The 25,592-nt window shown below is 42.3% G+C and overlaps 1 protein-coding gene and 1 non-coding gene across 5 annotated transcripts in view; both read left to right on the forward strand.

Annotated features, from left to right (window-relative positions):
• Positions 1-3,573: 3,573 nt before the first annotated feature.
• OSBPL3 (oxysterol binding protein like 3) overlaps positions 3,574-25,592 on the forward strand; it is a 95,860-nt gene continuing 73,841 nt past the window's right edge. For all 4 annotated transcript variants that reach the window (XM_068972624.1, XM_068972626.1, XM_068972627.1 and 1 more), the window contains exons 1-3: positions 3,574-3,666; positions 24,212-24,328; positions 24,485-24,538. In XM_068972624.1, coding sequence (XP_068828725.1) covers positions 3,574-3,666; positions 24,212-24,328; positions 24,485-24,538 — 264 coding nt within the window. The remainder of the gene's footprint in view (positions 3,667-24,211; positions 24,329-24,484; positions 24,539-25,592) is intronic.
• On the forward strand, positions 24,589-24,714 carry LOC138080495 (U6atac minor spliceosomal RNA). Its single transcript, XR_011144959.1, has one exon. It is a non-coding gene; the product is annotated as a U6atac minor spliceosomal RNA (small nuclear RNA).

The following is a 25,592-nucleotide window of genomic DNA, read 5'->3' on the forward strand; positions in this document are numbered from 1 at the left end:
ATTAGTCATGCCCCGTAAGTAAAGCTAACTTCCCAGGAGGCTGGTGTTGGTTGGTTTGTTTTTAGTCTTATTTATTGTTGGATTTGATATATGATGAATACATAGATTTGTAGGGAAGATCTATAAAAGCAACATGGGAATTGAGTTCTATGACTTACAGCTACCTTTATTTTATTTTCTGAGATTTTGATGTTTTTTTTGTTGTTGTTGTCTTGGTTTTATTTTATGACCTTGGCATATGCATTATTTTAGAAGTATTAGTGAAAGGATTAGTAGACTTGAGTATTTAACAATTAACCAGAAGTTTGATATAATATTTAACTAGCTTATTCCTGGACAGCTATATAATTCTTTATAATTTACTAAGAACCAAATGAATTATATATTAAAAAATTTCAATTATTGTTAATGTGCTTGGGAAAGTTGTAGAATTTTTTTGCACTTAGTGTGTTAAATAAAAGTCTGAAGGCAAAACCTAAACATGTTAGTCATCCTTAACTCAGGGCTGTGGATAAAGGCCCTCTAGAGAGCTGAAGGGTTGGCTGGGGGCAGCACAGCCAACCACTTATAAATGTAACCAAATGAGGCTGACCAAACCCAGGTTCAACTGCTCCCTGCTCAGAAGGCTGGTACTCAAGAGACAAGAGTTGGTGGAAAAGGAAAAATTGCTTTATTCAGGAGGCCAGCAACCTGGGAAGATGGTGGACTAATGTCCTAAGACCATCTCCAAGTTGCCAGTTGGGAGACAAAGGTTTTAAAGACAGTGAGAGTGAGGGGGCTGCGGGGTGTGTGATCAGCTTGTGCACAGTCCTCATACTGATTGGCATCATGATGGCATGAAGTTTCGAGCATCACTTCTAGTTTCAACCCAGCTGGGGGTCTCCATGCTTGTGGTCAGCAGTTTTCATCTGGTGGGGTCTGATTTCAGCAAAAGCAGGTCTGAGTCAAACCTTTATGTCTTTCATGGAACTGGGAGTTCAGTGGCTCTGCTGGTTTATGGTCTAAATCGTTACCAGTTTCCTGGCCCCAAAGCCATTCTTTGTTCCTACATCATCACATTTCCTGATCATTAACTCTTGAGCCAGCCTTTTGAGACTCCCGGGAGACCTAGGAAACGAAAGCTTTCCTATAAACAAGAGGCAGGCGGAGGCCATGGGGATGGGGATTGGTCAGGTGACGTAACAGTCTCAGAAACTTGGTCTGTCCTGGGAAGGCTCCACAGGCTCCTGCCTTTTACTTTGATACTCTTCAATCCTGAGGAGGAACAGTTGTGAAACAAGAGAGGGAATAAAGTTTTGGATAGGGAGATTAATCACCAGTTCAGCATGGAACTCAGTTTCAGGGGACTTGGTTTCATAAAGGGGTCTCTGCGTCTGTCCTGGTCCATCCCCTTCCCCACCAGAGATACCACCATCTTGGAGATCGGTGCTGTGGAAAAGATGGAGCGTTGCCTCTTCAGAGCTGGCTTCTGATGCGCTCCCTCCTGAGTCTTCCTAGCTTAGCTCCTCAGTTCTCTTAGGTCCCAGAGATGGGGCAGTAGCTGTTCTCACCAGCCCTGGCTACTCAGGCATGCTCATTTCCAGCACCAAGGTTATAGGTCCGGCATCTAGCCTGGATTCAGTCACTTGCCAGCTGTGTGATTGGTCAAGTGACCTAACGTCTTAGAAACTTGGCTTTTTCCCATCAGACTTTGATGAAATGAGACACTGTATGGGGAACCCATACTAAAGTGCTTGGCAGTAAGTAGTATGGACTCACCAAATGACCATTGTTTTAGTTTTGTGCTTGGTTGCTCAGTTGTGCCCACCAGGCTCCTCTGTCCAGGAATCAAACTGGGGTCTCCTGCATTGCAGGTGAATTCTTTACCAGCTGAGCTACCAGGGAAGCCCTTACTAATATGCTAATAGATGATATGGAAAATTCTGCTTTCCCCATGGTTTTTGTTATACCATGTTGTAGTTTTTTTTAGAAGATGTCTCCAGAAACCTTTGGTAGAACAAATTCCCCAACCACATCCCCTCAAAAAAACAGAAAGGGATTTTAAAAAATTGTTGTAAAATATACATAACATAAAATTAACTTTTTAACCATTTTCAAGTATATAATTCAGTGACATTTAGTACTTTCACAATATACTAGTTCCAGAACATTTTAATCACCATTAAAGGAAACCCTGTAGCTGAACTCTATTCCTCAAATCCCCCAGCCCCTGACAACCACTAATTGGCTTTCTGTCTCTATGGATTTGCCTGCTTTGGGTGTTTCATATAAATAGAAACATGTACTATGTGGGGGTTTTTTATGTCCGGCTGTTTCATTTAGCATAATGTTTTTAGGGCTCATTTACGTTATAGCATGTGTCAGTACTTCATTCCTTTTAATTCCTGAATAAATAATTCCATTGTGTGAATATACTGTTTTAGTCTGTTTGGGCTGTTCTAACAAAATGTTGCAGACTGGATGGCATATAAGCAATAAAAATTTATTCCTCACAGGACTAGAGGCTGGAAGTCTAAGATGAAGATGTCAGTATGGTCAGAGTACCCTCTTTGGGTGGCAGGCTTATCATGGTAGCCTCACATGGTAGAAGGGGCTGGGGACTTCTGGGGTCTCTTTCATAAGGGCAGTAATTCCACTCATGAGGGCTCTTCCCTCAGGACCTAACACCTCCCCAAACCCCTACCTTCTAATACAGTCTCGTTGGGCATTAGGATTTCAACATATGAATTTGGATGGTGGGGTTGGGGGGAGGCACAAACATCCAGACCCCTATCACTTACAGTATGTAATTTATTCGTTCATCAGTCGATGGACATTTGGGTTATTTCTACCTTTGGCTATTGGGAGTAAATAGCGTTGCTGTGAACCTTCTTGTGCAAATTTTTGTTAAAATACTTTTTTCAATTCTTTTGGTATATACCTAGGAGTGTAAGTGCTGAATCATAGGATAATTCTATGTTTAACTTCTAAAAATCTGCCAGACTGTTGTCAATTACAGCTGCACCATTTTGAATTTCTAGAAGGAATACCTGGAGGTTTCAGTTTCTTCCAACACTTGTTATTTTTCAGGTTTTTGATTATATCTATCATCATGGGTGTGAAGTGGTATCTCACTGTGGTTTGGGATGTTTTTTATGGTACAGATTTTCTGTGTGTCTGGACTCAGATTTTCTACTAGTGTTCTTTAGCCTGTCATATTGCAAAGCTACATGAAAAACCACATATATGAAAAACCACCACCATAATTTTCAATAAGAGATAGGTATAAAGCATCTTTTCCTTTCCAGCCCCTGATATGACTAACCATCATGGCTCTGTAATCTGTAGTGTGGATAAACAACTTTCAGACATTCAGTGGCTAATTATAGATGATGTCTGATGCCTGGGACTTTTTTGCTAATTCTTTTATTTTGGTTTTAGGGATTTTCTCTAGGGCATCCAAAATGGTTTTAAAACATATTGGATAAAAGCTGAGCCACCTGCCTGTGTGGGACTTCCATATCTATACTCCCTGCTCGACTGTCTTCTGATGGCATTCTGACTACACTGAGGCCAAGTGACACGCCATTCAAGATGAGTGATGAGAAGAGCCTTGCGGTATCCCAAAAATTGGTCTCACCTTCAAGGAGCACAAGCAGCTGCTCTTCCAAGCAAGGAAGTCGACAGGTAAAGTTTAATGGAAATTTCAAGAGCAAATTTAAATCAAGAAGTTTGCAGATTAAAGTGTGTACATTTACTTGGGAACTCCTACTTCTCATTTTGGGAACATTTGCTTTTAGTCATGTTTTAGTTATCGGAGAAGGCGATGGCACCCCACTCCAGCACTCTTGCCTGGAAAAGCCCACGGACGGAGGAGCCTGGTGGGCTGCAGTCCATGGGGTCGCTAAAGAGTTGGACACGACTGAGCAACTTCACTTTCACTTTTCACTTTCATGCATTGGAGAAGGAAATGGCAACCCACTCCAGTGTTCTTGCCTGAAGAATCCCAGGGACGGGGGAGCCTGGTGGGCTGCTGTCTATGGGGTCGCACAAAGTCGGACGCGACTGAAGCGACTTAGCAGCAGCAGCAGCAGTTATCTGAGAGGAGTAAATTTTAGATAATTTTCATAATGTAGCTTGAGAGTCTGCTGGATGGGAAAATTTGTATTTGGCTCTTTGCATTATTTTATTCAATTGTTGCCACTGTCTTCCAACACAGATATTGATATTCCTGTTTTCTCTGTAAGGAAGCTGAGTCAGACCAATGAAGTTATTCTGCCTGAGGACACACAGATTGTGTATTAAGTGGCAGAAACAAGAAACCAAAGCTCATTCTGTTTGACTTCAGAGCCCACACTTTCCTTTATACCCCGCTAACCAAAACAAAAAAGCAAACAATCACTTTTCCAGTAATTATAATATCCTCCTGCCCTCCTTTCCTTCCCTTTACCAAACTTTTTATGACTGCTTCCAACCACAGAATGCCCCCTTATAACTTAGAGTCTCACCTGCTTCACTTCTCTAATGGGCAAGGGAAGCAAGTCAATAGAGAAGTGGTCAAAAGGAATTAAGTAGGAAGAAGTGAAACAAAGGATTGAATAATTAACTCCTAAAAAACTGTCAGCTAATTATATGTTGTTCCTTGGTTTCCTTTCTTAAAAAATCCCTGTTGGCAGAATTTGCTGGTTTTAGATCCATGACAGTAAATGCACATTAATCATTATAATTCTTTCACCTTCAGTTAAGTAGAGAGTGAGCTGTCCAAAAGCTGCAGGTTTAACAGCCAAAGTGGTCTCAGAGCCTTTTCAACGTCTGTAGTCTGTGCTGGCCTTGCCTTTCCTCCATGGGACGCACTGACCTAAATTGACCCTGAGTCTTTGATTCCAGATTTGGAAGCAACAATCCAGCAACCACCCAGCTCTGGCACATCCACACATTTATGACACGTCATCACGGGTCTTTCCATTCCAAAACTGCCTCAGATAGGGAGCTTGTCACCTCTCAATACTGCTTTGTAGCATTAGAATCTATAATTCCAGACAAATGAGATTTTACCATAGGGGTATCTGGGGAGTTCTCCAAGATCTCCCCTGAGAGGTTAGGAAGAATAATTTTTTCACCCATTACTGTCATCACCTCCTTCTGGGGTTAAAAACAAATGATGATAATTATTCCTTGTCTGATGCATCATGTGCTGTGCTGCGCTGTGCTATGCTTAGTTGCTCAGTTGTGTCCAACTCTTTGTGACCCCATGGACTGTGGCCCTCCAGGCTCCTCTGTCCATGGGATTCTCCAGGCAAGATTACTGGAGTGGGTTGCCATGCCCTCCTCCTGAATACATCATGGCTCCCTAGGAATTCTAGTTTCATGAGGGTGGCTAATCTCACCCTGTTTGTCAGCTTTGCATGGGAGCATTTCTTTCCGTCAGCCACAAATCTGGTTGGGATTAAAGCAAAGTGTATTATTTTCCCCCAGTGTTTTGCACTTAGTAGCATCTATTCCTGTGTCCTCCTTGGATAAAGGGATAGCATGTGATTCATTCAAGCAGCCAGTGCTTATATATAACAGCATAGCAGTTGGAGCAGGGAAATGAAATTCTAGGACTGGATGCCACAGAAACATGTTTTTGATGTGTTACTGGAAACTGATTGATTTGGTTTTTCACAGAGCTTTTGTTTTTGAGTTCCAACATAAAGAGTAAGAAGAATATGCGTGATGCCTCACCGTTTTTTCTGACTTAGAATGGGTTGATCATTCAGCCATTCATTCATCAAATGATCATCATTTATATTTAGGATCTCTCAATTTAATGTGCATGTAATTTTGCTTTATAAATATCAATACTTACTTTTGTTCTGTGGCAGAGAAGATGGAGACTTTAATAAGTTTATTCCAACTCTGGGTCTTCCCTGGTGGCTCAGCGGTAAAGAATCCACCTGCAACCAGGAGACACAGGTTCAATTCCTGGGTCAAGAAGACCCCCTGGAGGAGGGAGTGGCAACCCACTCCAGTATTCTTGCCTGAAAAAAAATCCCACGGACTGAGGAGGCTTCCAGGCTACAGTCCATGAGGTTGCAAAGAGTCAGACATGACTGAAGCAGCTGAGCATGTAGCACGGCAAAGCATTCCAGCTTTAACCTGGATCTAGTTGTGGTGGTGGTGGTGGTGTGGTTGCTAAGTTGTGTTCGACTCTTGTGACCCCATGGACTGTAGCCTGCCAGGCTCCTCTGTCCATTGGATTCTCCAGGCAAGAATACTGGAGGAGGCCGCCATTTCCTTCTCCAGAATCTAGTTATAAAGCTATGTTTATTTTTTAGGGATCTTTTCTTATTATGTCCATTTTTCCATCCTTCGGTCAAAATAAATGTTCTGTTATAGGATTGGCTCAGCTTTTCCCTCTGTGTTGTCCACCTTGGCAATTCATGTCCATTTCTCCATCACACACCATCCCACGATGGTCTTTTAGTCTCTGAACATGCTGCAGAAATGCAGGGACCATGGAAGTTCTTACTTCATGACTCTTAGGGAACACAGCCTTATCCAGGGGTCTTTCAGATGCTAAATATAATGATCACGCTGTGTTTCCAATCTCTCCATAGTTCAAGTTCAACATTTAAAACTTGAAGATTTAGATATAATAAGAAATTTTATTTGAGGAATTTTAAAATACAGCCAATGAAAATAATCTGTGTAACAACCTACTTGTTTTTAAAGCTCCAGATTAAAGTCATTTCTAGGTTCTGTTAATTCCATCTGGAGGAGATAAGTCAGATGTTAAATTTACTGGCCATCTGCATTAATGCTAGTGTTTCTCATGTGCTTTGGAATTACAGTTTAGGGTGTGATTTTGCACTTGCTTTCCCCCATCCCTCTCTCTGTACTCATCCTGCCCTAGCTCAGAATTTCCTGTTACCTACTTCCTATCTCTGATGACCCCAGTCCAGAGTGAAATCTTCTGTTTCTAGCTGGGACTTCTGTTCACAGCAACTATGACTATCTAAGAACCACCACCAGGCCAGCATGCAGCATGGTCAGATCTGGGTGCTGAGGCTGTCTGCCTCCTGCCATCTCCCTGGATAGGCAGATTGTAAAGTCTTTCATCATGGTGTACGGCTTCCCCCTCCACATTCTCTGATTTCCAGCAGTAAGCTAGCTCAGGTCTCAGCCTTTTTCTGGGGATATTTTTAGCTTTATGAGCGCACAGGAATAGAACTCCTGGACACATCTGTCTGCAGTATTCTTTGCATTTCTATTTTGTGTCTTATCCATGAGATAATTAATCTTTCTTTCTTTTTTTTTTTTAAATCACACAGACATACCAAAGGGAAAAAACCCTACATTTTTATATCTTTGTATATTTTTCATGTTTGGAGCTCATATGGTGACAGGGAAGCGGCATTAAATGTATAAACTTTCAGTACAACCTTGGCTGAAAGACGTGGTCTTCTAGATTCATTTTCATATAAATTCTCACCACCATCACCAGGTGACATTAGGTCTCTATATGCCAGCCACCTGGCTCTCTCTCAGTTCCTCCCACTGAATTTGCCCTTGTCCTTGTTTCTTGAACTGAACTTGAACTTGTTTTTCCTCTCCAAGAACCCCCTCACATAAAATCTCAAGGAGCCCTCATTTATGTGTGGATACTCTCCTTTCTAAATATCTGTTAGAGGAGTTTGCTTCCTTAAAGGATAAAATGATGAGATCTGGGTGTTAAATGTGATCTGTGTTTTTTCACTTCTACAAATTGAATCTAAGATGTAGTTTACAACTTACAGCCTTAAAAACCCAAGCAAAGAGTTCTGTGATCTTTCAACTTGAATACTAGGACTCTTCAAATTTCATATACAGAATGCCTCGTTTTGTCAGTGGGAACAGTCCATAAATATAATTTTATCAAGATAATTTTAGGAAGTTATGCCTAGTGATTAGAACTTGAACTCTCCAATCTTGGTTCCACTTGATATTTGTTTCTGCAACCTTAGATTCTCTAAAACTTCAGTTTTCTCATCAATGAAATTAGAAAAATCATTCTTTTCTCATAAGATTATTGTGAGGATTAGAACTAAAGCATTTAATCTAGGGTTAGAGTCATAGTAGGTGCTGAATTCATATTAACATTTATTTTTATTATAGTTGACATTACTTTGAATTTCATTCCTATTTGTAGAAAACCTAAAATTTCATAGTGAAGAGTTCTACTTTGTGTCCCAGAAACTTTTGCAGCTATCATACATGTACCTACCCTTACCTCTGTAGTATTGTGGAGAAGTCCATGGAAGTATACAATGTGTATATGAATGTGTACTTTTAAAATGTATCTTATTTTATACACATTAACAAAGTACTTTTAGAGAATAATGTAACAGAATTTAAAATATATGAGCTATATTTGATATATTGAACATCTGGCATAACCTGTACCTAAAACAAGAGAAAGGGAGAAGGCATTGGCACCCCACTCCAGTACTCTTGCCTGGAAAATCCCATGGACGGAGGAGCCTGGTAGGCTGCAGTCCATGGGGTCTCTGAGGGTCGGACACAACTGAGCGACTTTACTTTCACTTTTCACTTTCATGCATTGGAGAAGGAAATGGCAACCCACTCCAGTGTTCTTGTCTGGAGAATCCCAGGGACGGGGGAGCCTGGTGGGCTGCCGTCTATGGGGTTGCACAGAGTCAGACACGACTGACGCGACTTAGCAAAACAAGAGAAAACAGGAATTAAATTCTGACTCCATTCTGTTTTGCTCGGCCTTGTTCTTGCATGGGTGTGTGTTTTTCACTTTTCCCCATGCCAGCACCTAGCTATCGGTAGTTGCTACTTAGAGCATTGTGTTGAGAAGTATTCTGCGGTTGAGTCTGGGTTCAGTGGGAGAGAATGTCCTATTTTCAGCTATGGCTGTGGGCACAGGCAGGGTGAACGGTAGCGTGAGTGCCACATTTTCACCCCTTAATGATATTAGCAGGTTGAAGTCAAGAGGTGACTGCTACAGTCTTTATATTCTGCCATTGGAGGAACTTCTGGCAAGTGAGGTTCACCTCAGTTCTCCCATCTATTAAATGGAGACAAAACTCACATCCCATTTCCTCTATAGGGATGAAAGAGAATATTTAGTATTTTCACTGGCTAAAAGCCAGTGAAACTCACTGGAGAAAGAGCGTCTGTAAATTTTAGAAACAATTATTAATGAACTCCCTTCACTTTGGCCAATTACAGACCCAGAACTGAAATACTCTGGTTTTAAGGACCCTGATACTCTGCATAAGAAGTGGATCTCTTTGAAGTAGACCGTCTTTCAGATATAGCATCTTAACTCAGTAGGAATCTATTCTTGCAGGAAATCCCCAACTAAAGGAACTCAGTTTATACGAAGAATAGATTGTTGGTCCCTTCTGACTGTTGTCTTCATACCCCATTCCTTGTAGTGTTCAAAGTCAGTCTTTGCGTCACTGTTCTTCTCATCCCAGACTTTGGCTCAGCTCTCCCCTTTAGCTAGACTGATTCATGTGAAACTGCTCTGCTTTTTAGAATTTTGTGATTTTTCTTAAATCATTTATTGCTTTATCTCTTTGAAAATAATTTTTAGAAAATTAATACTATATGCTCACTGTACATAATTGCCAACATACATGCAATTTATGTGAATTGCAATACTTTAATGTGGCTGTTTGATAGGTCAAAGTGAAGCTGAGAATGACCGTTGATGATGCAGGTCATTGGTGACATGGCCAGGAGGTTTCCTTGGAGTGGGGGGTGTGAAAGGCTGGTTCAAGTCTGTTCATGAGAAAAGAGGAACAGAGAAAAAGGGTACCCCAGTTCTGTCAGGCCTACAGACAGGAGTTGAGAGAAGCCTTTACAAATGTTCTGTTTGAGAACCTTCGGTTTGGCTAATGCCATGCTTAACACAGTCCTGTTCTCTCCTCTCCTTTGGTTAATTCACTGGTTGAATGAGTATATGGTTCTTTGAGTCCTGGGTCTTATTTACACATCTTTTGAGCTCTCATGGCACCAGCACAGGGCTTTGTACATAGCAACTCCAAATTATTGGGCTGAATTTACTGAACACCAGCAGCAAATAGCCCTGTCTCAAGGGCAGATTGGAATGTATGGCCAGGGACACGTGGGGAACAGGAGCAAAAAATTACACGTTCCCAAGCTCCCTCCTTCCAGTGACAGACATCTAAACAAAGATTTCAGAAAATGAACAAAGATCTCTGTGTTGAGTTTTTCTTTTTTTATGGCAAGTGATGAAATCTCTAAATGTTTTCTCCGAACAACCTGCTCTATTGGAAAGTATGGAACAGAAGACTGTCTTTGTTGAAACTGACTTGTGTTCACATTGGCTCTGCTCTTTGCTAGCTGGATGACCTTGTCATGTAATAGAAAACTTCTGAGCCTTGATTTTTTTCAGCTGTGATATATAGGTAATTTTGCTTCCTTTTGAGATCTAAGTGAAATAATAAATACGAAGTACCTAAGCTAGCACATGCTAGACATTTGATAAGGGTGGATTAAATAAGCCTGTGGTTACTAGGTAGAAAGACTGCAATTCACAAAGCTCTGTACATATATTAAGAGATGTCTATGTGGGAGAGAGAATTGCTATTTTGAAACTTGTAAAACATGAGTAATTTCCTCTTGTCTTTTTCCCACTGCCCCCTTACATTTCCTCCCTAGAACTTTCAAAGTAACACATTTCAGAAGCCAGATTGTGCTAGAGTTGAATGAATAGGGTTTTTTTCTCTCTCTTTCTCCTTTATTATTATAATTTTTTTGGTCCTTTTTGAAAGAGTTCTATATGTCCTAAGTTTTATTTCTTCATTATCCATTGAGAACCTATTATTAAAAGACCATGAGCAGGGGATGTGAAGCTACTAAAGACAGAACAGCTGAACAGACCACTACAAATGTGAGATCGCTCTGATTGGGAAGACTGTGAATTATAGAGACAACGTAGCTTCCGTTATTTTTTTTTTTAATGCGTTGTAGCATTTGCTGTGTAAGAAATCAGGAAATGTATCCTTCCAAAATAATTTAACAAGTGCTTCACTCATTATTGCAGGAGATTTGAAATGGAGAGGTCTATTGCTACATAAATCTCCATACAATTATGCAATTTATTCTTGTTGCCCTCTTGTCCCTGGGGTAATCTGAAGTGGAACTTTGAGCTCTCCCAGGGTCACCTGATGAGGGTTTATTTCTGCAAGCTCTTAGATTATGCTGCACTCCAGGGAGCCCATACTGGCTGGGCTTGGTGCCAGAACCCTTAAAACTATAGGAGTTGAATGGGAGAGAATTTGCCAAGAAGAGTGAATTAAAGCTATAATGTTTAGGTGTTTGTAATTTCAGCTATCTGGGTACTGAAAATATGTAGTCCCATTTGTTTCTTTTAATTTGTATTGTCTTTAGATGCTGAAATTTACCTGCTGTCTTTTATAAGTATAGACTGAATAAATACCACGAGAAAGACTCCTCAAGGAAGAGTGGCTTGGGAGTGGCATGATTGCATCACACTGTTCTGTGATGGTCACAGAAAATAAAAGGCAAAGAGCATGAAGTTGCTTGAGAGCAAATAGCCTGAGTTTAAATCATGGACTGTTTGTAAGCTGTTTGACCTTGGGCAAGGTCCTTGACCCCTCTGTATCTAGGTTTCTTTTAAGGCTGTGCCAGTTGTTTAAGTTAGAAGAGAGTCTGCGCATAGTAAGTGCTATGTAAGTGTTTGATACAGATTCACGTTCCAGAAGCAGGAGTTCCAGGAGCCCTCAAGCAGTACTGCCGCAGCAACTGCTTCCCTGTCTCATCCTTGAGCTACAAGGCAGTCTGGCTTCTGTCTAGGCTGCTCTGAGAAGAAAAATCAGCCAGGGACTCTAGAAGTTAATAAGCAACTGATAGCATCATTCAAGCTCACAACATCCTTTCCTACTCTCCTTTGGAATCTCAAAACAATCCAATGAGGTTTGTATTTTTCTACACTTCAGAGAGAAAGTATGGCCCAATTAACTGCTGATTTAGAGTTACACAGCTAATAAGTGGTAGAGGGTCAATCAACTATATATTTGAAGAACACTGGGTTTGTTTTGATGCTGCAAGGCTTCTTTAGAAGTTAACTCCAGTTCCTTGTGTCCTGTGTACAAATGATTGTTGTTTAAACAAACCTCCAGAAGCCAAAACCTCTGTACATGCAGTGGCAAGAATAACACGGATGTGGGAAGCAATCAAAAGGATCCTCCAGGTCTGTTTGTCTAGAGCTGTTATTTTTCTGGTGGTTCCAACAGAGAAAAATAATTACCTATACAGTTCCATCTTAGTTTTTTGGAATCCCCCCCCCCCCCCTTCCCACCTTCTGAGCATTTTACTTTTCCTTACAGCCTAGGCTTTGGTCATACCCATAGTTGTGACATTATGCACTGAAAATAGGAAAGGCAAAGATACAAGACTCAGTTCTCTATATTTCTACCCTAAGTCTTGTAAAGTTAAAGCAAACATTTGATATAGGAAGAAATGAAAACTTTGGCTAAAATGATGTATTTAAATAATCAGGATTTCCTTGTCACTTTGCATGCCTGCCTATGCCAGGTAGCTGCCTTCCACACATTGAAGAGCACAAGAAACCAAACTGCATATTCAAACACTTCTGGAGGTTGCTGAACCATGCAAACTGATCTGTAATTCTAGAGTAGCAGAGCAAATGTATTTTGGTGGGTTTTAGAACCACGAGTTTGGTAGAAACCACAAGGGGAACCTTAAGAGAATCGATGTGTTTATTCACAACTGGCCCTGGTCATAGTGCAAGTTACAGGAAGGCAGAACCTGCCTCAGATGCTTTTGCTGAGAGCACAGCTTACTAGTTTTGCAGTTACTGGACTTATCTCTGAGAGCTATAGAGGCAAATGTGACACAAACTGACTCAACCGTTTTTTTTTTTCCCCTAGAGAGGGGAAAGTCTGAGTCTGTGATGCTATTAAAATACTAAAGGTCCAGAAGTAAGCATGTAATAAATGGGACAGAGGCAAGATAGGAGATTTCCTTGGAATAATCTCATATCTCTCTATGGTCCCACATACCCTGGCCCGACCATCGAGTCCAGCTTATCTCCCTCTACACCTTACCTAAGCTCCCACCACAACCAAAATCACCTCTCTATTCTCACCCCAGATGAGTCACTTTCCTGGCAGTCTCTAGCAGAGTGGTCCCTCTTGCCCTGAGTAATAGGCTAAATGGTCTCTCCCTCTTCCCCCAAAGATATATCTACATCCTAGTCCTTGGAACCTGTCAGTGTTATCTTATTTCATAAAAGACATAACTTAAGAATCTTGAGATGAGCATCCTGGCTTAATGACCCAAATTCAATGACCAGCGTCCTCATAGGAAACACACAGAGAAAAGATAGGCATGTAGGGGCAGGTGTAAGAAGATGGAGGCAGAGATTGGAGTGATGGGGCTACCAGTCAAAAAATTCTGATTCTCCTGGAGCCTGGAAGAGCCAGGAAACACTCTTACAGTGTTTGTATCTGTGTCTCCCCCCACTCCCCTGCCCCCAGTTCATATGTTGAAGCCCTAACCCTCAACATGACGGCATTTTCAAGTGGGGGGTAATTAGGCTTGGATGAGGGTGGTGCCTTCACGCTGGGATTAATACCATTATGAGAAAGGAGCGACACAGAGCCTCTTGCCATGGGAGCAGACAGCAAGAAGGCAGCTGTCTCCAGGACAGGGAGCGGGTTCTCGCAGGAGCCGAATCTGCTAGCCCCTTGACCTGGGCTCGCCTCGCAGTCTGTGCCGTTTGGTCGCAGTTGCTCACGTTAAGACACACATTCTCCACAGAGCCTCTGGAGGGAGCATAGCCCTGCTAACACCTTAATTTTGGACTTCCAGCCTCCAGAACTGTGAGAGGACAAATTTCTGTTGTTTTTAAGACACCCAGGTTGTGGTACTTTGTCAGGGTAGCCTCAGAAACCCTGCTTCTCACTCTTTATCAATGTTTCTTCATGTTCCAGCTCAAGTCATTCCACTCAGGTGGATCCAGCCCCACATGAGATCATGCCTGCCTGGGAACAGGAATCTGTAGCGGGTTTATATGTGTCTCCCATTTGGCATTTACAAGGCTTCGACCTTGTGGTGTTTCTTCATTTTTAATGTCTATTAACTTTTTGGAGGCTAGCACTTGGTTTCACATTTTTGCATGGTGCTAACCTTAGACCTTTGAGACTCCCCTGTTAAAAAGAAGCTCAGTTGTAAGTAGAATATAACCTACTTAACAAAAATGCCGTTCCTTCTTTGATTCATAAGGCTCTCCAGGATCTTAACCTGACGCCAGGTTCTCATGATGAGAGTCAGTTGTTTATACAGAACAATGAAAGAAAGTCACTAATGATTTGGATCAAGGACAAGGATGTTTCTTGTGCTAAACATATGGCACCTTCTCCTAAGATTTTTAAATCATGTATGCATTAATTAGTCAGAATGTACTTCTACTTTGATTAATTTCAATTAGCTCTGAAAAAATAGCTTTGGGTGAGCTGGAAAAGAAAACACAGTTATCAGCTAGTGCCATCCAGCAATGGAGTGAGTTTTCTGAAGGAGCGTGGTTACCCTGTCTTTAGATTACAGAAGTGTTCTATCTGAATACAAAATGTCCGTGTTTCTCTCCAGGGCTCAGACATCAAAGTGGAGATCTCTTTGCTAAGTCCAAAAAAGTATGATTTTTAAAAATAATTTAAAGATAAAATATTGAACAGTTCTAGGAGGTATTTCAAATAAAACCATGTAGAAGTCTTCCCACCTTTGTGCCTCTGGTCCAGCCCCACTCACAGAAGAGTCCCCTTAGAGATTTTCCCTGGTATCACGTGTCCTCCTGGTGAGCTCCCGCAGCATCTCCTACACTAGGCTGACTGCGACTGTGCAAACAAGCTCATTCCTCAGAAGGGGTAGAGGAAAGGTAATGAGTCAGAGTCAGTGGGCTGAGTTCTGGTCGTCAGAAGTCCTTTACTCATTTTCGTGGTCCTGAGAGGATCATTTCTCTTAGATTCCTCGTCTCTAAAATGAGACCCAGGTAGATAACTTCCACATTTCTCCTTTAAACTCTGGGGTTTAAAAAGAAATATTTCATGACTCTATAGGGAATAACAAATCATTACTGTACTCCCTGGAAAAAACTCAGCAGAGACTTGAGTCCCGTGGGTGGACAGAGTTGTCCTGTCATCTTGGTCAACACACATGGGTGCTAAGTGCTGGAATGCGCTGTCAGAGACAGACTCTGCTTGTGAAGAAAGTAGTGCTGAGTTTAGGGGAGGCAATGGCTTCGGATGAACTCTAATACACTTGTAGGTCATCTTGTCCAGAATGGATCTTGAGCAGAGAAGCTCTGTGTGTGATCAAGTCCCTCGGTAGCACCTCTGCCAGCCTTTGACGAAACACCCCAGTGACTGAGGAATTTACTCTTTCATAGTCCTTGTTTCCATTATTTTTCATAGCATTAACTATGAGATAATCAGACAGTCATCCTTTATGCAGAGCTGGAATCCAGGGCCTTATCATTCTTACCATAGGTCCTGGTTTTATACTCAGAGCCTATCGAGTCAAATCTCAATTCTTCAAGTTGGAAATGAATAAATCCAACCTCGCAAGATTGTGCAAAGATTAAGCGCAGTAATGCACATACGGTGGTTTAGCACACTTCCTGACAGATAATAAATAGTAACATTATTAATGTTAATTACTGTACTTGCTTCATTGGTTTGGTTAACATATTAATATCTACCATGGAGCATTTTTCCCTTTAATTTTAATGAGACGTAATTGACATACAGCACTGTGTAAGTGTGCTGGTCTAGAGTATGAGAGTGGACCTGTCATGCAACAGCGGCAACAACAGCCTCACCTGTGCAGGTGCAGAAGGTCAGGCCTCAATCCAGCTCTACAAACCTCAACTCTTATGTTTCGACAAGGTCTTCGGTGATTGGTATACTCGCTATAGTTGAGGAGCACTGCATTAGATCACATACCCCCACCTGACCTCCCAACTCTGTTCTTTTAATTACTCCATCAGGCCTGTTGGTGTTCGAAAAATCTTAGTTGAGATTAGTGACAAGAAGCAACAACAACTCCAAGTCTCAGTGATAGAAATACAAGTCCAGAATTGGTCTGACGTCAGTTGAAGCTCTTACTATATTAACTGCAAATCTATTGCCAAGGATTTCCAGGTGTTCATAGTACAGTCATAAAATATATGATCCTGAGGCTTTAGAAGATTACTCATGCCTTTCAAGTCATGTTAAAGTATGTGCCACATGGTTTAAGACTGGGGATTGCCTTGTGATTTTAAAAACCTGATTAACAGACTAAATAATCAAAACAACCCACTTTCCAGTCACGCCAGATTGAGGCAACCACAAAACTTCCCTCCACAACACTCTTCAGCTGCAGGAAGAATGAAGATTGTCAATGGTTTTCTATTTCTGACATCACTGCAAGGGCAGTGACTGAGAAGCCAGCATTTGAAAGGTGCAGAGGATGTATGCGCTGTGAAAACAGCTGTGCTAGAGGGAAACGCTTTCAGTCTGTGTACTCAGCAGTATGGAAATGAACTTTGCCAGCTAATGAGCATGAATAAACGCTTAGCTGCCTTTCCCACCACAAAGCAGCTTTCTATATTTGGTACTTTCAGATGTTCAGTATAACAGATTGAATTTAATGCCAGATGACAGTGCCAGACTGACTTCAGTTAAACTTAAGCAAAGACCTTAAGAAGCTGCTTCCCCCAGCCTGTCCTGTTTCTCTCTCCACCTGATAGTCACAGGGAGCTCTAAGCCCAACAACCCGAGGGCAGGACATCAGCCCAGCTGCAGTGGCTAAGTCAGCAGGGCTGTGATCCCTGGGGGCATGGGTCCACCTGCGCCATTCATCTCAGGGCACTCAGCTCAAGGTGTGCAGCCTCTTTCTGGGTCACAGAGGGCGTGAGGCATGGGAGAAGCCACACCCTACCTCCTGGAGCCTTTCAGTTCAGTTCAGTTCAGTCGCTCAGTCATGTCCGACTCTTTGCGACCCCATGAATCACAGCACACCAGGCCTCCCTGTCCATCAGCAACTCCCGGAGTTCACTCACACATCCATCGAGTCGGTGATGCCATCCAGCCATCTCATCCTCTGTCATCCCCTTCTCCTCCTGCCCCCAATCCCTCCCAGCATCAGAGTCTTTTCTAATGAGTCAACTCTTCGCATGAGGTGGCCAAAGTATTGGAGTTTCAGCTTTAGCATCATTCCTTTCAAAGAAATCCCAGGGTTGATCTCCTTCAGAATGGACTGGTTGGATCTCCTTGCAGTCCAAGGGACTCTCAAGAGTCTTCTCCAACACCACAGTTCAGAAGCATCAATTCTTCGGCGCTCAGCCTTCTTCACAGTCCAGTTCTCACATCCATACACAACCACTGGAAAAACCATAGCCTTGACTAGATGGACCTTTGTTGGCGAAGTAATGTCTCTGCTTTTCAATATGCTATCTCTGCTTTTTCTGTCCTGGGCTCCAATTCACTCCCATCCGGTTCATGTTATTAAAGTCCCTGACCCCCAGGGCTCTGTGTGGGGGCCCTTTTTATGGCCCCTTGCTCCTCACACTCATTGGTTTAGCAGATATTTATTTAGGGCCTCTGTGTCACAGGTAGTGAGACTGTAAGAAATAAGCCCCAGTTTCGGTCCTCATGGTATTCACATTCTAGCCAGGGAGACAGACAAGTGCAAGTGCTGAGAAGGGAGACAGTTTCTGTCCCTAGGAGGAGGTGGTATGGGGCTAAGTGAGAAAGCATCGGGCTGAGAAGCAGGTGGGGCAGGCATTCCAGATACAAGCAAGGGATTGAGCAAAGCCTTGACAGCGTTAAATCCCACAGGCTGATTTCCCACTCCATTCAGGAGGACGCAGGATGGGTGACATGGCAGCTCTGCTGAGGATCCCAGCCCCGCTTGTCTCTACCCATAGGGCAGGGCTTTATAACTCTTTCAGATGCCTTTGGATCTTGAATTTAGCCACCACTTCCCTAGTGGCTCAGACAATAAAAGCGTCTGCCTATAATGCCGGGGACCCGGGTTCGATCCCTGGGTCAGGAAGATGCCCTGGAGAAGGAAATGGCGACTCACTCCAGTACTCTTGCCTGGAAAATCCCATGGACAGAGGAGCCTGGTAGGCTTCGGTCCACAGGGTAGCAAAGAGTCGGACACAACTGAGCGACTTCACTTTCACTTTCCCCCACTCCAACCCCACTCCCTCCCCAGCTGCCGCCCCATGGCATTTACTCCTAATTAATTATTAGAATATGCATATTTAAATTACAGTAGAATGTACAGTGTGCAACAATATGGAGCAGAATGATTGAAAATATAGTTTTTGCAGTCCATTGACTCTACAACACTGGGGAAGTTACCTAATTCTCTCTTCCTTGGTTTCCACATTCAATAAATACTGGTTTCCAAGGAAGGTTAAGAGAGGAGATGAAAGTTAAGGGAAGTGGACTTTTAGGGAAGTGAAACTATTTTGTTATTGTAATGGTGGATATAATCGTATGAACATTATGTGTTTGACAGAACTCTTAGAACTGTATGCCACAAAGAGTGACTCCCTAGTATAAACTATGAACTTTCGTTAATAATGATGTAGTTCATCTACTTATAAAAAGTGTGCCACACCAATATAAGACGTTAATAACGGAGAAAACTGTGTTTGGGAAAGTGAGTGAAAGTCGCTCAGTCGTGTCCTACTCTTTGTGACCCCATAGACTATACAGTCCATGGAATTCTCCAGGCCAGAATACTGGAGTGGGTAGCCTTTCCTTTCTCCAGGGAATCTTCCCAACCCAGGGATAGAACCAGGACTCCCGCATTGCTGGCAGATTCTTTACCAGCTGAGCCACCAGGGAAGCCCAAGAATACTGGAGTGGGTAGCTTATCCCTTCTCCAGGGGATCTTCCCCACCCAGGAATTGAACCGCGGTCTCCTGCATTGCAGGCGGATTCTTTACCAGCTGAGTTATCAGGGGAACCCATGGACAGCAACACTGCTATAATTTACAGTAATACATGATTGATGTAGTTTGGGTAATTTAGGAATTTCATGGAAAGAGATAGACACTGAGCTAAAATCTTGAAGCTTTTGTATGGGTGGAAAAGAGCATGAGAAGATTCTGGGAGGCTGGAATAATACGAGTAAGCCACAGAAGTGAAAATGACAGATATGTTGTATTCATTTTTTCATTGCATGGAGGATAGGACCTGATGGGGTATCATAGAAGTTGGGAGTCTTAGAAAGTGAGGTTTGATGGAGTGGTGTGTGGTAATGTAGAAACTGGGAAAGGGACATGAAAGATATACACTTTGAAGATGAAACCAAAAGGACTGACTTGTAAAAATGATCAAGCCCTTATAGTTTCAAAGTGATTTTACTACATTGTTCCCTGGCCTGGCATTCCTTCTCACAGAATTGGTGTCAAGATCAGCAGTGATCTTTAACCCCATCATACGAATGTCCCCTTTTGTGACCAATGTTTCAATGAACCTTTAACACTCAAGTGAAACTGATTTTTCACCTAATGTATTTGCACACATAATTTTGAAAATGTTAACAAAGTGCTTTGTTATAAATAAAGGCAACTTCAGAGAAAGTGGTTAAATGTTAAGGTGTACATTACAATGTGTAAAAGCCCAGACATGGCTACACTAGAAGATGTGATGGAGTAGTCAGGTATCCCTGTACATGGCGTGACAGCTGCTAATACAGACCCATAGAGATGCATTGCTGCTGAGTCACTTCAGTCGTGTCCGACTCTGTGCGACCCCATAGACGGCAGCCCATCAGGCTCCCCCGTCCCAGAGATGCACTAATAACTCATAAAACACAAGCGACACGACTGTCACTGATGTCAGTGATTCTGCAAAAGGGTGGGTGACTGTTGGTAAAGTCCCAAACAGGAGAAAGTACAATCTTATCTGTTACTTAGTAGTTGCATTCCCAAGAATTCAGAGTGTGCTAAAAAGCATGCAAAAATACTTTGGCAACTATAAACAGGTTTCACCTATGAAAATGTCACTGTGCACTTTGGAAACTCTTGCAGATGTTGGGACAACTTGTTTTATTGTGCAAGACTGAGGCATTTCAGGACATCTAACATCCCAGGTCCCCAGCCATCAGTTGCTAGAGACTCCACCCCCACCCCATCACTTTGACAATTAAAAATGCCCCCAAGGTTTCACAGCCTAAGGGAACAGTACTGCCTCTACTGAGAACCGCTGGCTGGATGCTGGCTGTCAGATTTCAGCCTCATGACTTCAGGATGGTGAGAGATAAGGAAGCGGAAGGGGGAGGATTGGGAGGTTGAGCCAGAAAAGGTGCTGGCTGCAGTGCTGTCTCCCTCCGTCAAGGAGAGCCTTCACTTTCCTAAATTCTTTAGATCTGCCTCTTCCAGCCTGGTAAGAGTTTCATGTCCTGAGCCCAGATAGAAGATGAAGTGAGGGGAAAAAGATGATGTTTCGTAGTAATAAATATGAACCCTGTCTGGCTTACTCAAGCGTCAACAAACCAAATCTGATCCCCTGCCCTCCACACATGCTCATTGTTAGATGTATACTGTGTCTCAGTTCAGGAGAAATCTAGTTCTAACATGGATCCTTGAAACATTTTTTGAAATTTAATCCTTGTTCTCTTTTAAACAAGCATGATCTCATTCCGTTTCTTTTCTTTTCCAGTTTTGTGAAGTATGAAGTAGCATCTAATCCCTCTCGGCATTCACATTTTGCACGATTGAATGTCTTGAGCAAATGTGCATGGTGGTCTGGCACATCTCGGTATTAGCATTCTGCGTGCTGCCTGGGAGTCTTAAGCAAAGCAAAGGAGCTTAATTTCTTTGGAGTACTTTTCAGAGAATTTTGAGCCTTAGGTTTCCTTTAACAATGACACCTTCTTTCTCAAGTTTCCTTCTCAAGTGTGATTGTGCTGTATTTGACTTGTAAAGAGTCATTTGGCCCAGAGGTATTGTTGCTGTTTGGTTGCTCAGTCGTGTCTGACTCTTTGCAGCCCCATGGAGTGCAGCATGCCAGGCTTCCTGTCCTTCACTCTCTCCCAGAGCTTGGTCAAACTCATGTCCGTTGAGTCAGTGATGCCATTCAACCATCTCGTCCTCTGTCATCCCCTTCTCATCCTGCCTTCAATCTTTCCCAGCATCATGGCCTTTTCTAATGAGTCAGCTCTTTGCATCAGGTGGCCAAGTATTGGAACTTCAGCTCCTTCATCATCAGTCCTTCCGATGAATATTCAGGATTGATTTCCTTTAGGATTGACGGGTTTGATCTCCTCGCAGTCCAAGGGACTCTCAAGAGTCTTCTCCAATACCACAGATCAAAAGCATCAATTTTCATCAGTGCTCAGCCTTCTTTATGGTCCAACTCTCACATCCATACATGACTACTGGAAAAATCACAGATTTGACTCTACAGACCTTTGTTGGTACACTTCAGATGCGAGCCAGTGAATGATATTCCAACAACATTAATCTGTTTGTAGCCTTATTCCAGGACCAGGTTTATCCGTTTGTCAATCAGATGCATAGTATTCACTGGACAGCAGATTAGGCATATGAGGAAGTAAAAACTAAACTAGACACTTCACACCCTCAAAGAGTCTATTATCCATCTAGGGACGATAAAACCTTGCATATACTATCATAAGTAGGCGAAAGGTAAGATGAAATACTTGTGGAGTTTCTAGGGATGAAATAGTACTTTCTTCTGAAGAGGCTTCCTAGAAGAGGTTAAATTTTTAACTTGATGATTTTGAAGATTTATTAAAATCTTGACAGGCAAGACACTTTTTGAGGACTGGATTTTTGAGCTGAAATAAATGTGAGCAGAATATTTGTGTGTGTGTGGCTTCTCATTACTTAATATTATGCATTCTCCTCTATTGATTGTCTGAATGTAAGTATGAATGACTTTTTAAAAATTTAAGTGACTTGAAATAATTAGTAATAATTGCTATAAAGAATCTCATTTGAAATTGCTACCTTTCTGAAAAAGTCCACTAATTTAAGAGTTGAGTCTAAGTTTTGCCTTTTCCGTTGAAGAATTCAACTTTTACAACTCCAGATACTGGAATACCAATGCTATGTTTCAAAATTCTGGGGTGTAGCTTTAAGCCTTATTCATAGTAAAATGCAATCAGACATAAGGCAGATCTTTGGGGACGGTTATACAAAGGGAGTTCAGCCACTAAAGTAGGAAAGTGTTCTGGCCACCGGGGGTTTTTCGTGTACTGAACTTGAGGACAACACAGAAACTGAGCCGGAGCACCCAGGACTGCCTGTGGTTCCATGCCCTCCCCGTCTTTCTCCTAGGACTTGGGTCCAATTGCTTCTGCTCCCAGGTTATTAAGGTCCACCTCTCAATCCCTCTGGCCTCTGTCTGTACCACTTTCCTGTGGGCTGGAGATTTGACTAAGAGCAAGTTATTCAGCATGAAATTTGGCCAGATGACACGTTTGTCTCTTGAAGAGCTATCTGTGCCCCAGTTTTTATTGCAGCATTATTTACAATAGACATGGCATGGAAACAGTCTAAGTGCTCACTGGATGAGTGAGTGGATAAAGAAAATGTGAGATGTATATGTATCCCATGGAAATGTAAGCATCCATATATTCCATATATGTACATACATACACATATAATGGGATGTTATTCAGCCATTAAAAAGGCCTGCCTTTCATGACAACATGAATGGAGCTTGAGGGCATTATGCTAAGGGAAATAAATCAGAGAAAGACAAATACTGCATGTTTTCACTTATATTCAGAATCTAAAGATGTGGAGCTCATAGAAGGAGAGAGTAGAATGGTGGCTGTCAGGATGGGGTGGAGGGCGGAGGGAATGGGGAGATATTGGTTAATGGTACAAATTCCCAGCCATAAGATGAATATGCTCTGAGGAGCCAATGTATAGCTTGGTGACTATAATTAACAGTACCATATACTTGAAAGAGAGTAGATCTTAAATGTTATCACCACACACACACACACAAACAGTAATTATGTGAGGGAATAGAAGTGTATCAAATCACCTTATTGTACATCTTAAAGCTTCATATATTATAGGTCAGTAATAGCTCAGTAAACCTGAGGAGGGGAAAGGCATGTTTGTCAAAATTAAAATATCCTGTGTTGGAAATGTTTTCTCTCTGATCTGGATGGTAGGGATAGGTTTATAAATTCTTCAAATTGTGGTCTTAAGATTTGTGCATATCATGTATATCTCAACAAAAGATAATAACAATAAAAAATTTAAAAACCACTGAAGTGTTGCCAATTTTGGTCTACCTTGGGATAATTTTGCAATGAATATGTGCATTTTCAAGCATTTGAAAATAACTTTTTAGAACTTTTAGTGTTTTTCTTTAGTATTCCTTTTAAAATTATTTTTTAGCCAATTAGTTGAAATAACCTAAACAGCTGACAGTGACAGATTTATTATAATAACTATTTGTCCCCCAAATTGCAAACAGCTTAGTAGAGCAATAACTGCACCCTCCTCCACACTGCCCCCACCCCAAGTTTTTTAAACAAAAGAAGAGAAAACAAAATTTCTGGGAAAAGAGGATGCAGATATGTGTTGCAGAACCACCTTTTTGATGCTTCTAGATTTCCAACAATTTAAATACCTAGAATTAGGGGATAGTGTGCCCAAATCATTATTTCAAACAACTCGTCATGTTTACCAACACGACGCAGTCTCACGCTTTGGGGCCAATTTTCTCAGCCACCCCATCCCTCCTGCCCAGTTTTCATCTTGATGTCTATAGCTTTGGGTTCAAATTTAGACTGAAGTCTAGTAGTGAGTGAAAATAACTGATGATGCCAAGGGAACAAAAATAGAATTTATAGCAAAATCCTTACCTTTAGCTGTGGTTATCAAGGTTCAAGCACCAGAAGAGGAAGAGACATTCCTTTCTGAGAGAGAGCTCCTGAAAAACAGACAAATTTGATGCCACTAAGTTGTAGCATTAAATCTATAAAGTCTAAGAACTGTACATAAATTAAGCCTGGATTTCTTTTCCCCAGCACACCCAGCCAATCTCATCATCTTGGATGGATTTACAAATGGGATCAAGTGCTTCTTAATGTTTCTATTGGATATATATGTATATATTGAGCCTGATACTCATTTAAAGATAGTCATTGAGCCCGAACTCTTTCATTGGAACAGGACAGCTGGGAAGTGGTGGAAGGACTGAGGGGAGAGATGAATTACACCCAAGAGCCACCAATACAGAAAGGATTTTTGCTGAAAAAGAGAAAATGGCCCTTGAAAGGCTGGCATAAGGTAAGAACTGGCTTGGGACTCACCTTTGTTTGCACCTACATTCCCTACTCAGGCTCTGTTCTTAGGCATGTACAGTTAATTTGAGGCCAAGCAAGGAGACCAAGAGAAGGACATTTAAATAGAATATTTTAATGAATTCTACTTTGTTCCCCACAGAGATTCTTCTATCTGGACAAAGGAATCTTGAAATATGCCAAGAACCAAACTGACGTAAGTGGTCTTAATCCAGCATGCTATTGAAGAATTCTCCAGGGCTAGTCATGTTGTATGAAAGGAGACAAGATTAGCACTCCCCTTGATGAGGATGGAAGAGGCTCTTGAGCCCGACAACATGCATATGATTAAGGCATTGCCACCTACTTCATGGCATCTAACCACTGGTGTCGCAAAGAGTCGGATGCGACTGGGCAACTGCACAACAATATAGTGGCTCAATCGGTAAAGAATCTGCCCGCAGTGCCGGAGACCCAGGTTCTATCCCTGTCAGGAAGATCCCTGGAGGAGGAAATGGCAGCTCATTCCAGCATTCTTGCCTGGAGAATCCTCATGGACAGAGAAGCCTGGAGGGCTACAGTCCATGGGGCTGCAGAGAGTCAGACCCAGCTGAGCGGCTGAGCATGCACACGGTGGTTGTAGGATGAGACTGTACATTTGGGACTGCATTTCCCTCGCTGGAAACCATGAGGGGGGTGGTGTTTCTCTCTCAGGGAACAGAGGTGCCTGTTCCCTTCTGTCTCCTCTCTAGGTTCTGCGTGGGCTCAGTTCACCCACCAAGTGGAGGCGTGAGGGCCCCTCTCAATACTCTACTGGGCATCCAGCTCTGGGTTCTGGTCTTAGGGTTGCACTATGGGGTTCTCTGAGTGGGGACAGATCTCTTCCCAATGAGGTAACAGGAACAAAACACAGGACGTGTCCTCCCACTATTATGGGGACTGAGGGGTTTAGTGGGGAAAGTCCTTGGTGAAGGTGACAGGAGATTCCCGTGTGTGTGGACACCAGGCAAATGGCCCAACGGGGCTCAGGATAACTGCTGGTCCTACCTGCACGAGAGTCCCTCTCTCACCCAGCTCTTCTCTCCTCCTGCCTTCCTCTTTCACGGTGCTCACCCTGTAGGGGTACCTGCAGAAATGTGCCATAGTGCCTGACCCACAGTGGCCTGTCTTAGCTTCCTTACTCCTCTTTTAATTTTTATGTTTTACTCAGCTTTAAAAATCTTTTGTTTAATTACTTCTTATTGGAGTATAGTCGATTTATAATGCCGTGT

This window comes from Capricornis sumatraensis, chromosome 5, assembly GCF_032405125.1.
Source record: "Capricornis sumatraensis isolate serow.1 chromosome 5, serow.2, whole genome shotgun sequence".
NCBI classification, from domain to species: Eukaryota; Metazoa; Chordata; class Mammalia; order Artiodactyla; family Bovidae; genus Capricornis; species Capricornis sumatraensis.